General features: G+C 45.0%; 1 protein-coding gene across 1 annotated transcript in view; it reads left to right on the forward strand.

Moving 5' to 3' along the window:
• Positions 1–14459, forward strand: part of LOC126416984 (uncharacterized) — a 63342-nt gene that overhangs the window by 19830 nt on the left and 29053 nt on the right. Inside the window, exon 2 of the mRNA XM_050084868.1 lies at positions 8590–8868. Coding sequence (XP_049940825.1) covers positions 8590–8868 — 279 coding nt within the window. The remainder of the gene's footprint in view (positions 1–8589; positions 8869–14459) is intronic.

The raw sequence follows: 14459 nt of genomic DNA on the forward strand, positions 1-14459 counted from the left end.
CCTATAAAGTGAAACTGTGGCCAACATTAATCTCTGTTCATTACAGAATTCCCAGCTGACACACATGAATAACAAATTATTACAAAATCAGTTCCATCACAAGTAATACAGGAGACAAGAATATTATCAAATTTTAACTTGGGTCAACACTAATCAAACAAACGAATAACTTGGCAAAGATCGCATAGTTCAGATGAATATGACTAGTTCCTAATCTGCACATAAATTATAGAGACATTACTTCGCAAGAGCTGCCTGAATTTGATAGAGGTAGAACATACGCAACTAACATTTCCGATTGAGTCGTAATGCCCATTCAGTTGCTCGCAAAAGTATTAGATTCTGAAGTGAGACTGACTTGAACAGCGTACGTACAGACACACGTTAATTTTTCCACGCTGCTCGCAAAAGATGCAATCTCATACCATGTTCCGCACTCATGGGCGTGGTGCGTAGTGGGCGCCATAATCTGCCGCAGGATGTCTCAGCACTCCCTCAGCTCTCCACAAAGTCTCCAACTCAAGTGTATTCCGTGCTTAGCGAGGTGGCGCAGTGGATAGCACACTGGACATCCCATTCGGGAGGACGACGGTTCAAACCCTCGTCCAGCCATCCGGATTTGGGTGTCCAGTGATTTCCCTAAATCGCTCCAGGCAAATGCCGGAATGGTTCCTTTGAAAGAGCACGGTCGATTTCCTTCCCCATCCTTGACACTATCCGAGCTTGTGCTCCGTCTCTAATAACCTCTATGTCGACAGGACGTGAAACACAATCTCCCATCCCCCGAATCGAAGTGTCTTCTACAAAATCTCTCTACTGAAGTTTAAACATAATTGTTTCCTATACTGATCCTCAAATTGAAGAGTGTTCTCTACTGATAATGTCTTCATTCTCCAGTTTACAGTCCCAGCAATTCTCAAGTGTCAGTGGAAGAGGTTGTGCGATGTGCTGTCCAATGTTCTTTTTGTTAGCAAGACAACACTCTCTCCTTCATCCAAACGTTTTTCAACATTATCCAGTTGCTACACATCCAGGCCTGCGGTATTTAACTACAGTTCTCAGTTACTCTTCCACTGTTCGGCCAGTTCAGTGTTTTAGCCAATCGATCACATCCATGTACATACTTTACAGAAATTGTGTCCACACGTCCTTAACTCTATTATTTGTTTAGTTTAGCCAATGATATGCTCTCTTACAACTTGTAAGGCCAGATGTTATTCGCCTCACATGAAGCGGTGGCAGAAAGGCGGCCCAATGTTTTACAAAGAGAAAAGAATTCCTGTTCACATAGCAGTCCAGTTGCTTCTCACTTTTTGCCCCTCACCTAGCATTCCTGGAAAGGGACTTCTCGGTGCAAAACAAAGCTCCTTTTAAATTTGCTTTCCACGGATGCCCCTGCGTGTAAAAACCTTGAACCTCCACAAGAGCAGATGTTTCTCACGCCAGGTTAACTACTTCTGTGAATGTATACCTGAACCCGTATCATGCAGAGTTCATAGCATTATGTGAAAACAGCAAGAAGTCAACTGGCCATCGGCACCGCTGAAAAAAGTCGTGCCAGTGTCCGGTACCTGCTCTTAGCGGTCGCCTCGCTTTGCGCTTTCCTCTGAAGAGGCAGACCGCCACCCATATGGAAGTCCACCTGAACATCGGGTCGGTGGAATCGCCCTGTCCGTCCAGCTTGTCTCATTACATGTCCAACTGAATGACAGACAAAAGTGATACAAAACGAGCACCAGAAATATGCAGAAAATAATATAGAAACATGGGGCCTACTCCTGACAATCACTGAAATTATTCATTACAACAGTTAACCATTTTATTGAGTCATGAGAATAAAGATCAGCTAGTAATGATTTTAAATCAAATTACGAATAGCATATGAGATACATTAGTCCAGTGATGGACTGGTGTGTGTCAGATGACAGCTGTCTATAAACGTATATAAATGTAAGATAATATCTATGATAAAGTACCTGACTGTATACAGCATCAGTCGTGAACATCATATACAATTGACTATATTTGAAAATATATGTTGGTTCACTCTTACACCTAGATTCGAGTTGACGACCTCTTTGCATAGGTGACACAGTTCTGTTGCAACATGTCAGCCTTCCTCAGTGTGATGTTTGTGACAGTTAAAATCAGTTCTTTTCTCTATATATATAGTGTATCCTTTTATAATCTGTATACTCTACTCTTAGGCACTAATTGTCTAAACATGGCATTCAACACATGTGGTGACTGCATGCCAACGCTGAATCTACATATGACCTCAGAGATTACAAGAGCCTGTAGTATAGGGTGAGTAAATGTGCCTCAAACTGTTGTAACCACTCGAACCATTCTTCTTCTTGCTCACTAAATTTCCGGAAAGGTGGTACAGCAGCTGTAGTAGGAGGGGCCTATTCTGTCGGGTGCGCAGCATTGGCGAGTAGCTGCTGCACCCTGTCGAGCAGCGTAGAAATCTGGTTCGTCTGAAACTAAAATATCTACATTAGTTATATGGCTTGTGGCTGCGACACCTGAGCAGGCGGCGGAACAGGGGGAGAATGAGGGGGGTGGGGGTTCATGTTGGAAGATACAAACGCAACAAATAGACAAAACGATGTACAAAGAAATGTTCTGCAACGCCCACCAGAAAACACGAATTAGCAAAACGATAAGAAACTGTTGAAGCAATATGCGCCCCTGCAAAGTAAAGTCAAGAGAGAATTAAGGTGCCTGAAAAAAAAAAAATAATAATAATTCTGTGGCTATCGGGGCGTGTAGTATGTTTGACGACTCGTCCCCAGTTGTGGGCTCTTGTCGGCGGTTGTGTCCGACGGTTCTAGGCGCTTCAGTCTGTAACCGCGCAACCGATACGGTCGCCGGTTCGAATTCTTCCTCGGGCATGAATGTGTGTGATGTCCTTAGGTTAGTTAGGTTTCAGTAGTTCTACGTTCTATGGGACTGATGACCTTAGATGTTGAGTCCCACAGTGCTCAGAGCCATTTGAACCTTTTTGTGGGCTCTTGCCGACTCGTTGATTTTAGGGTGCCTAAAGGATGCTGCATTCTGGGAATGCTATACAACAATTCAAATAAATAACATTACTAGTTTATTTCTAGAAAACAAATTGACAATAGTTAACTTTCTTTACAGCAAATGTCGCTAGCGAGAGACGACATGAAAACAGTTAAGCTCTTGCTATACAGCAAGTCCTAGTAGGCACTTGATATGGATCACGACAATCTTATAGCGTAGCACTAGTCCCGTTGCGCAATGGGGCGATCTGAGCGGCTGAAGCTAGCAGGAGTGGCGTTTATATTCCCTTCTTCCAGGTGTCACTCTTGGTCGACGTTTCCTCACCGGCTTCTCTGCTCTTGCATTCCGCATCTTCGTTCCGGCACTTGTGGTTACGCTAGAACACTTCTTGTTCGTGACATAGGCAACATCACTAAATCCTCCCCTCCATGTTTTTTTGTGGGTAGGTGAGAGTTGAGAATGGAGAAGCATGTTTCTGGGCTTTTGGATTTTTGGAAAAATGCAGATCTAACAATTGTCATAGCACAATTTCTATTGTGAACAGCTCACAACTTACTTGCTGTGACATACAATTTGAGTTGCCTACTTGATCGTAATTTTTGTCCTTTTTTTGTCTCGTTGGCTTTCAATTCGCGAGCTACCCAGATGAGGAAACCTTGCTGCATTTTCTCCATGAGGTCTTCCATATAATATGCTAACCCCACTTCCAGTATTATAGTCTTTGTGTGTAATTACTAGTGAGATTTTAAGGAACTTTGCTCTCAGTCAGTTTTATGGGAATAGTGCATGTCGTAAAGAACAAATTCAAATCCGTTGCACTGACATATGAAATAGATTTCAAGATCTCTGAATTGTCCACAACTTTTTCATTGTTAGGTGATCCACCCAAAAAATTCCTCCCTGTTGTATGCCTTTGTTGTTGTTCTCACTGTGACGGCATTAATGTGCATAAAGCCAGACACAACCAACTGCCCTTTAAGGATAAAGGGATACACTATCGTGTTCCAGTCTTAGAAATACAGCAAGTTGTGGACGAAATTTGTTATCTTTAGAGTAATAGAATGACAGACTTAGTCTAAGCACACTCCATCTACAGGCCACAAGCGGCCCATCGAGACCATCCGACCGCCGTGCCATCCTCTGATGAGGATGGGGATAGGAGGGGTGTGTGGTTAGCACACCGGTCTCCCGGTCGCTATGATGGTTTTCTGTGACTGGAGCCGCTACTATTTGGTCGAGTAGCTCCTCAATTGGCATCACGAGGCTGAGTGCATCCCGCAAAATAGTATCAGTGCATAGTGATCCGGATGGTCACCCATCCAAGTGCCAGACACGCCCGACAGCACTTAACTGCGGTAATCTGGCGTGAACCGGTGTATCCAGTACGGCAAGGCCGTTGCCACACTTAGCCTAGACTTCTCAGTAATTTCTTTGCAAATAATTTACAGTGACCCCATGGATAATTGATAGTCGCCTCTCTATTCCATCTGTAGCAGTGGCCTTATGGTCAATCATCTTTTTTTTTCGTTCATCTGGGTTTAAAACAGGAACAATTATTTACAAATTCCTCCTCTGTGGAAGTTTTTCTTTGCTTCTGCAATATTAAGTTCCAGCTCTCAAATTGGTTTTCTTTGTAAACACGGACATTACTATCACCTTGATGTTTTACTTCAGTTGTATCAGGTTAGTTTTTAATAACTAAAAACCAACAGGGAAGTCTTTAATGAAACTACTTTTGTTAATGTTATAATACTATCTCTGATTACTAGCCTTGTACTGCGACAGAGCCATCTGACAGGAGAGGTACATTAGTATATCGTTTCTCTCAACGAAAACGAACTTGCTGCCACACACGATTTTAAAGATGAGCTACGGAAATTTCCGACGGATTCTGCAAAATTCGAAAGCCTCACCGGTGCGTTATTGACGATTGGAGCTGCAGGCTACAGTTCTCAGAACCAATTATCCCACCTCCCCAGCTGGATAGACACGAGCAGATATCTGCAACGAGCCATGTTCAGAAAGTCTGTGAAATATCTTGTGGTTTTTAGGTGAGAGACTTGTAGTTACTACAGGCATAGTGAACGAGTGGACCAATGGCCATATCGAAAAACTTATACAATTATACCACGCAATAAATTGTTTGTGGAAGGTTACACATAAACATTTCACGAACAATAACGTAAAAGACGGCTAGTATGAACAGATGGCTATAACATTTCTAGGCGGTATTCCAGCTGTGGATCAAAGTCTAAAACAAGCTAAGAAATAGAAATATAGCTGCAGAAAAGAGCCAAGGAAAGTGCAGGCTTCTGAAAGAAATGGAGGTGAACACTGTGGTGAGTGTCAATAAAAAGTTGCTTGTACTGTGTTCATTGTTGTATTGCTCATAAATGTAATATGTCCATAGTTGCATAGGTATTACGAAATACTGTGCCGTACAAAGGACTTACTCGTTCTAATATATCGAATGTTCACGATTGTTGGAGGAATGGGAGCGAATGTGAGTCATATCCATAAATCTGGAATGTTGCCTTTCGGCAATCAATTTTTGGCCCATTGTGGTGCTTTTTCTTTCGAGACAGTAGGTGACATACAAATCGCCGGCCACTGCCACAGTTTTCTTCATAGTATCATCAATATTTACCACGTGTCGACGACATAAACCAATTTTATAAGGTAATGTGTAAAAACGTTTCAGTGTGCACAAAGCGAAAAACGTGGTCCAACTAAAACATTCATATTTCTTTTCGTACTACACGAATATGTAATAAAAAATGGGGGTTCCTATTTAAAAATCGCAGTTGATATCCGTTTGACCTATGGCAGCGCCATCTAGCGGGCCAACCATAGCGCCATCTGGTTTTCCCCTTCAAGCTAGACAAGTTTCGTTCTTTGTAGTTTTTTCGTTTGATGCTTATTTCGAGAGATATTTGGCCCGGCCACTATCAATAGACCACTCTGTATATTGTGAATAGCAACAGTCCTACGACACTCCCCACGAAATTCGCGGATCTACGACATCCACGAAGGGATCATGAGTCCGGGCAGATCTAAAAAACTAGATCCTACGGTCGGGTTAGTGGTAAAGGACAGACCCGGCACCGGCAGGCTTAATCAGCCAGAAATCAACAGAACTGGCCCGTCATAGAAATTCTCTCGTGTGTGGCCAGCAATTCGTTTTCTCACTCTTTACTACTCTGTTCTCTTCTTCATATTTGCGCTTCTTAGACAACATAGTGGAAGTTAGGGCACCAGCAACAGCTGCAGTAGTATTTAACCAATATTGCTGCACGAAGAACAACATTCATGTTCTCACCAATAGATTGAGTGACTGAATAGGAATTGTCGTGTATGAAGTTACTACCCGAAAAATGCTCCAGTCTGAGTACCAAGAAGGGGAATATGTTCCTGATTATGAAAAGAATCAGACTGAAAAGTGGGGTACCAGCTGCCACAATCTTGTTTCCTAGGCACCCTTAAAATGTTCCCAAAATTTTTGGCATGCCAACACATTCGCGCTCATTTTAACATTCAACTCACATCTTACTCCCACTAACACCTCTAACTGTAACTCGCTTACAGCCACTAGTCTATCGCTGGAAGTCGTTCATTGCCATCCGCTCCCACTTGCCCATTCCTACTCACTCATTCACCCCAACTCACTATCATTACCTCTCCGTGCCCCTCTAACTGTCACTCTCCGCTGTCTCACAGCCACAATATACTTCGTTCTGTTTTACTACTACCGTCTCCTTTCACTGTCACTGTTTCTCTTTTGCTCTCTCTTCTCTTACTGCTACTATCTCATTCTTAGCTTCCCACTGCTGCTGTCTCTTTTCAGTGTCACTATCTCTCTCTTCTCCGTTGTTATTTCCATAGACACGGTGTCTCATTATTATTAGCTGTCACTCACTTCCACTTTCTCCTTCCCACTGGCACTGGCTCCTTCACGCTTTTCCAATCACTGCCAGTGCCCAGCGTCAATTATGTTCCACTGTCCCTCTCTTTCTGTCACACTGCCGCTGTTTCCTTCACTCTTCCTATAGCACAACCACTGTGTTCCGTCTTACAGTAATTATTACTTTTACATCTGTTTCTCACTGACACTGCTTCCTTCTCTCTCAACATAAAAAAGAGCGAATACGTTTGCATTCCAAAATCTCTGGGAAAATTTTTGAAAGTGCTGAGGAAAATAGAACGAGGCACCTGGTACCAATTCTTCAGTCAGAGTCTTTTAATAAAGAGGAACATATTCATCTTTTTTGTTTTCCGATAGGGGCATTTTACCGCTAGTTTCCTTCCTTTCCCTGCTAGAGTACGGCACGTCACTCATATGAAAAGAACTTTAGAGGTCAGTAAAATTTACTTATGTGAAATGGAAGTAACGTAGAGCCATACAATTCTACATCTCAAAAAAATGGTTCAAATGGATCTGAGCACTATGTGACTTAACTTCTGAGGTCATCAGTCCCCTAGAACTTAGAACTATTTAAAGCTAACTAACCTACGGACATCACACACATCCATGCCCGAGGCAGGATTCTAACCTGCGACTGTATCGGTCGTGCGGTTCCAGACCGTAGTGCCTACAACCGCTCGGCCAATCCTGCCGGCTCTACATCTCAGTTCGGATTTTATGTGCACAAATATTTTGCCTGTGCTTCAGTACTACAACAACATGGGGTCCCCAGAACACTTCTGATGGTGAAGGAGACACTTTAGAGCATACTTCACCGTGCTACGTCGTATGTAAACAACTTATTCGGCTCGTACCGGATCTTACGTGCGTATTTTCCATGTACAAGTAGGGTAACTTTGAACTTCTGTAGCTCAGAAACTGGTAAAGAGATGAAGAAAATTTTCAAGGTTGATCAAGATCCGGTTGTTATGAATATATTGTAAAAATTACAGCCATTTGCTGTGCAGTGCCATCTTGGAATCCACTTCTCGATTTTGGTATCCAAAAATCATATTTTTCGGATTTTCTCAGGAACACCCATGAACTAAATGTTCCTTCCATAAGCCCATTAAGAGGCACCGTAGTCCACATTTAATCCATAAAGAACCGACCGATTTGCTCCATTTTTCCTAAGTTGGAGGAAGCGTGTGTAATTTAAACTTACGTTCTATACTGTAGGATAGTTACTTCAAGACGATCCTTCCGTTGGGTATACAAATGGTTCCTAAAGCAAGCCACATGCTGCTCGTGAGCTGCCTTCTGACCATCTCTGATACGCATGTTGTCGGCGCCGTTTGTATTGTAGGCGCTTCAGTCTGGAACCGTGTGACTGCTACGGTAGCAAGTTCGAACCCTGCCTTGGGCATGGATGTGTGTGATGTCCTTAGGTTAGTTAGGTTTAAGTAGTTCTAAGTTCTAGGGGACTGATGGACTCTGATGTTAAGTCCCATAGTGCTCAGAGCCATTTGACCCGTTTGTATTGTGTTGCAGGTAACTGTCATCAGCTGTGACCCAAAAGCCCTTACGGTTAGAGTCTACGGCGGCAGCCCAAGGACATCTCGCTGGCGTTGGCTCAAGTTGTACCTTCGTGCCGGCAGGTGGGCCAGGACTTCGCAGAGTTCCTGAGTGCGGACGACGTGCCGGTGCTGCTGGACCAGGGCCGCGCCGCTCGCCGCTTCACGCTGACCTACATCTGGTTCGGCATAGCCGCCTCCGCCTACTGGCTGGTCTCCCCCGTCAGCCCGGAGGGCCTGCCCTTCATCCTCGCTCTGCCCTACGACGCGACGACTCCCCTGGGCTACGCCGTCTCGTGGCTCTACTGCACGATAGTCACCGTGCACGTCGTCGTGATGACCATGGTGTTCGACGCCTTCAACGTCAGCCTCATCGCTCAGCTACGCATACAACTCACGTTGCTCAACAGGAAAATTATCCGTATCGCCAAAGAGAACACTTCGAGTCCCTTGGACTCATTACAAAGTATAGACCATCGGGACCTTCACTACCGACTAGAGAAATGCGTCCTACATCATCAAGCCATTATCAGGCAAGTTTATAGCAAGATGCTACAATAGTACGGATGCCTGAATGTTTTGAGTGTTCATTTGCTTCTATATTACGGAAAGGCAAGGTGTAAGGGTCGATTAGAAAGTTTTTGTTCGAAGGCCTTACAGTCCAGAATCCGTACCTCAGTCAGGAAAAATTTCCGTGAGCGTTAAGGTAATCGTCCTAACGACGCACCCAGTTGGTAAAACAACATGTCCTGCTGTATGAAGAAGTCCCTAACTGACTGCTGCACATGCTCGTCTGACAGAAGTCGTCTTCCCTTCAAGGTCTTTTTTAAGGGACAGAAGGCGTGATATTCGTATGGGGAGAGATCAGGACTAAAGGGCGGGTGCTCAAGTGTCTCCCACTTGAGTTAACGTAACTTCTGCGTTACGACATTTGTGATACGGCGCCTTCGCCATCATGTAGCAACAGCAGTCCTTGTCTCAGTTTCAGTGGATATTTCGTCTTAACACTTTGCCGTCCGGCGACACCACAGTGGTGTCGTGAGCGTAGTATCGCGCAGTGGCCGGTGACAGCACTTTAGTATCGTTTTCATTCTGTTGGAGTTTTGTTTAGGTAACAATAATTTACACACGTCAACAAGTTTTTTTTGTTTCTGTAAGTACTTGTGCACTTTCATCATGGTCGACGAAAGAGTCGATACGATTATTTACGATCGCGGACTGACGTTCCGGAAGACTTGGCCGATTGGGAAGAAGACAATGGATATCAAAAAAATGAAAGAGAAGCAGAATCGTCGGAAGATAGCAAAATACATCCAAGAAGAATTCGCCGAACGCTAGGGTTGCCAACTTATTCGGATGAATCGTACGAAGAAGACAAACTATGATTTACTGAGGATCTCCGGGTCCACACATATTTCCCAAAGATATATAGAGCATCGTGGATATCGTAGAATTATATATTGGGAACGATCTATTTGAATATATTAGCAACGAAACCAACAGGTATCACAGTCTAAATTGCAATAGAAGGAAACTGGATTTAAAAAATGCCAAATTTGTCGACGTTGCGGGATGCGAACTTAGAAAATCGTTTGGGCTTGCTATCCTTATGGGAACCGTAAAAGAAGCAAGGATCGATGATCACTGGTCAACGAATCCGTTGGTAGACGCACCGATATTTCGCGAAACGATGTCCCGCGACCGATTGAGATAAATATTATCATTTTTGCATTTTTCCGACAACAACAATAAATCGGATAATGCCGACCGGCTTTTCAGAGTGCAATTCGTAATTGGTTATTTTTCCAAAAAGTTTAAAGAAACGTTTAATCTAAGTCAGAACACCTCAACTGATGAAGGAATGATGCCGTGGAGTGGTCAGCTAAATTTTAAAGTTTACAATCCGTCGAAAATTACGAAACATGGCATGCCCATTCGGATGCTGTGTGATTCGAGTACGGGATACATTTCCTCATTCAAGATATATTCCGGCGCTGAACAAGCTTTAGCAAAAACAGTGAAGGAACTATTGACACCTTCTTATGGAAAGTTGCATTATCTCTACATGGATAATTATTATAACAATGTAGAACTTGCAGAGATGTTACATGAAAAGAAAATTCGAGTTTGTGGAACGATACGGCGAAATAGAGGATTTCCGGAAAAATTGAAACGCGCAAAAGCTTGTCATTAACGGAAAGGTGGCAAGTGGCCGGCGACAAACCAAGTAATCCGAATTAGCCCTGCCGGCGCCAAGTGAATAAATTTGTACGAGACGTGCTGATGGCAAAGTGTTAATTGAACCCCGTAATTTCTCCATACACATTCTTCATTCTCCTATGTATTATTCCGTCGTTTGCCATACGGCAGCCAAGAAAAGAATAACGCCACGTTGGTCCTGCTTGAACGCATTTGGTAATAACGTAGCCATAGTTCAGGCTTCCGCATTTACTGCACTGCGCGTCGGAAAGACACGAATGTCGGTGCTTATATACCGTATCGAAGTTGCGCTACGTTGCATAAAACGCTCCAGCAACGCCGTCAGAGGGAAAAGTTTTGAGTGTCCCTTATATATTCAGCAACTGCTCACAGGTTTTTAAGTTTTTATTCAATTTACGGACCACAGTCTTATAGAAGACGCATTTAATTTCAGCCTACTCCATCGGCCCAAAAAGTTTTGAGATAGTATTCATAAAAAATAGGAAAAAGTTAAGATGATGGTTTTAAAGCTGTAGGTGTACTGCGTAGTCTTCCATAACTTGAGTACAACCCATAAACGTTCATACAACTATTTGAAACTCTCAGAAAATATCTCAAAATATCTCCTTTGGGATGTTGTTCAACTCGAGAGCACAACTAGCTTGAACTTACGTTATGTCATCAAAACGTCGACCGTTCATATGAATTTCCGCACTTTGCCGTTTCTAGGTAGGTTCGTATTGATAACATAAAGTCTCGTCATCCGTGATGGTATTTTCCAGATGACAATTATCCACGTTTCCGATTTCAATGAAGCCATAGCAGGCGTCACGCGTCGTTACTTTCGTTCGGGAGTCAAGCTGTGTGGGATAAACTACGCTCGCTCTTTTCTATTTTCAAAACAATCTGGACAATGTCTTGACACATTGATTTAGAGACGTTGCTTCATTGATATATGTCACACAGCACCGCTGACTCACGTCCACTACTGAACACTTCCTGCTCACAACTGACTAGCAGAATCCACATCTGTCAGTTCAGCCTGCCACCGTAGATACCGTGACAGGAACCAAATGAGTCTTGGAACTTTTTAGGTGGACGACGTATGATCATCATCTTCAAGACCAGAGACAAACGATTTTCAGTCACATCCAGCTAAGATATGTAACTGTGATGTAAACAGAAAATTAACTCCTGTTTCATCAGACTGTGGCCCACAACTGGGATAAAGACATACAGGCCTTCCTGGGTCACTGTAAGTATGCCGTAGCTTGTCCATCGGCTGCGTTCAATAACATATAACCAACGTTAAATTTCAACCAAGTGTTTACTGTTCCTCATTACTTAGCACTCCGTCTTCAGGCCACAAGTGACCTATCGGCATCATCCGACTGCCGTGTCATCCTCAGATGAGGATGCGGATAGGAGGGGCGTGTGGTCAGCACACCACTTTCTCGGTCGTTATGATAGTTTTCTTTGACAGGAGCCGCTACTATTCGGTCGAGTAGCTCCTCAATTGGCATCACGAGGCTGAGTGCACCCAGAAAAATGGCAACAGCGCATGGCGACCCGGACGGTCACCCATCCAAGTGCCGGCCACTTCCTACAGCGCTTAACTTCGGTGAGCTGACCGGAACCGGTGTTTCCACTATGAGAATCCCCTTGCCTTCATGACTAACGGTGTTTCACAATTCATACACTCCTGGAAATTGAAATAAGAACACCGTGAATTCATTGTCCCAGGAAGGGGAAACTTTATTGACACATTCCTGGGGTCAGATACATCACATGATCACACTGACAGAACCACAGGCACATAGACACAGGCAACAGAGCATGCACAATGTCGGCACTAGTACAGTGTATATCCACCTTTCGCAGCAATGCAGGCTGCTATTCTCCCATGGAGACGATCGTAGAGATGCTGGATGTAGTCCTGTGGAACGGCTTGCCATGCCATTTCCACCTGGCGCCTCAGTTGGACCAGCGTTCGTGCTGGACGTGCAGACCGCGTGAGACGACGCTTCATCCAGTCCCAAACATGCTCAATGGGGGACAGATCCGGAGATCTTGCTGGCCAGGGTAGTTGACTTACACCTTCTAGAGCACGTTGGGTGGCACGGGATACATGCGGACGTGCATTGTCCTGTTGGAACAGCAAGTTCCCTTGCCGGTCTAGGAATGGTAGAACGATGGGTTCGATGACGGTTTGGATGTACCGTGCACTATTCAGTGTCCCCTCGACGATCACCAGTGGTGTACGGCCAGTGTAGGAGATCGCTCCCCACACCATGATGCTGGGTGTTGGCCCTGTGTGCCTCGGTTGTATGCAGTCCTGATTGTGGCGCTCACCTGCACGGCGCCAAACACGCATACGACCATCATTGGCACCAAGGCAGAAGCGACTCTCATCGCTGAAGACGACACGTCTCCATTCGTCCCTCCATTCACGCCTGTCGCGACACCACTGGAGGCGGGCTGCACGATGTTGGGGCGTGAGCGGAAGACGGCCTAACGGTGTGCGGGACCGTAGCCCAGCTTCATGGAGACGGTTGCGAATGGTCCTCGCCGATACCCCAGGAGCAACAGTGTCCCTAATTTGCTGGTAAGTGGCGGTGCGGTCCCCTACGGCACTGCGGAGGATCCTACGGTCTTGGCGTGCATCCGTGCGTCGCTGCGGTCCGGTCCCAGGTCGACGGGCACGTGCACCTTCCGCCGACCACTGGCGACAACATCGATGTACTGTGGAGACCTCACGCCCCACGTGTTGAGCAATTTGGTGGTACGTCCACCCGGCCTCCCGCATGCCCACTATACGCCCTCGCTCAAAGTCCGTCAACTGCACATACGGTTCACGTCCACGCTGTCGCGGCATGCTACCAGTGTTAAAGACTGCGATGGAGCTCCGTATGCCACAGCAAACTGGCTGATACTGACGGCGGCGGTGCACAAACGCTGCGCAGGTAGCGCCATTCGACGGCCAACACCGCGGTTCCTGGTGTGTCCGCTGTGCCGTGCGTGTGATCATTGCTTGTACAGCCCTCTCGCAGTGTCCGGAGCAAGTATGGTGGGTCTGACACACCGGTGTCAATGTGTTCTTTTTTCCATTTCCAGGAGTGTAATATAGGCTTCTAGGATTACAGAGGGAGAACTGGTAGGTAGAGTTTTGGTAAGGGAACTATGTCCGGAAATCTACTGTTAGGATATAACATAGATTTGAAGACCGGATCACTTTAAATCGTCCCTCTTCACGGCAACGCATGTATCGAGGTATCCAGGATCGTGGTAGTCCAATACATAATGCGAAGGGCGTTGTATAGGTAATGCAACACATTTCTTTCTGAAATCAGGTTGGTCTCAGTCAGGATTGATTGGAGCCCACTCTTTTGACTACAAAACACTATTTTTCAACATAATCTCTGTTCAGTGTGACGGCCTTAATGCCACCTTACTGGGAGAGCCTGGATGTCCTTGTGGTCGATGTCGGAGTCAACGTCTTGCTGCAACCTATCTATTAATAATGTACTGTCAGCCGCAAAATGCATCCTTCATTGAGCCCAACAGATGAAAGTCGGAAGGTGCCAGATCCGGTCTGTTGTGTGGAGGAGGAAGAACAGTCCTATGAAGTTTTGTAGCTCCTCTCGGGTGCGCATACTTGTTGTGAGGCATTGTGTTGGCATAGGAAACTAGAAGTTCATTTGTTTTTTTATGGCGACGAGCACACTGAAGTCGTTTCATCAGTTTTCTGAGGGTAG

Source organism: Schistocerca serialis, chromosome 8, assembly GCF_023864345.2.
Source record: "Schistocerca serialis cubense isolate TAMUIC-IGC-003099 chromosome 8, iqSchSeri2.2, whole genome shotgun sequence".
Taxonomy (NCBI): domain Eukaryota; kingdom Metazoa; phylum Arthropoda; class Insecta; order Orthoptera; family Acrididae; genus Schistocerca; species Schistocerca serialis.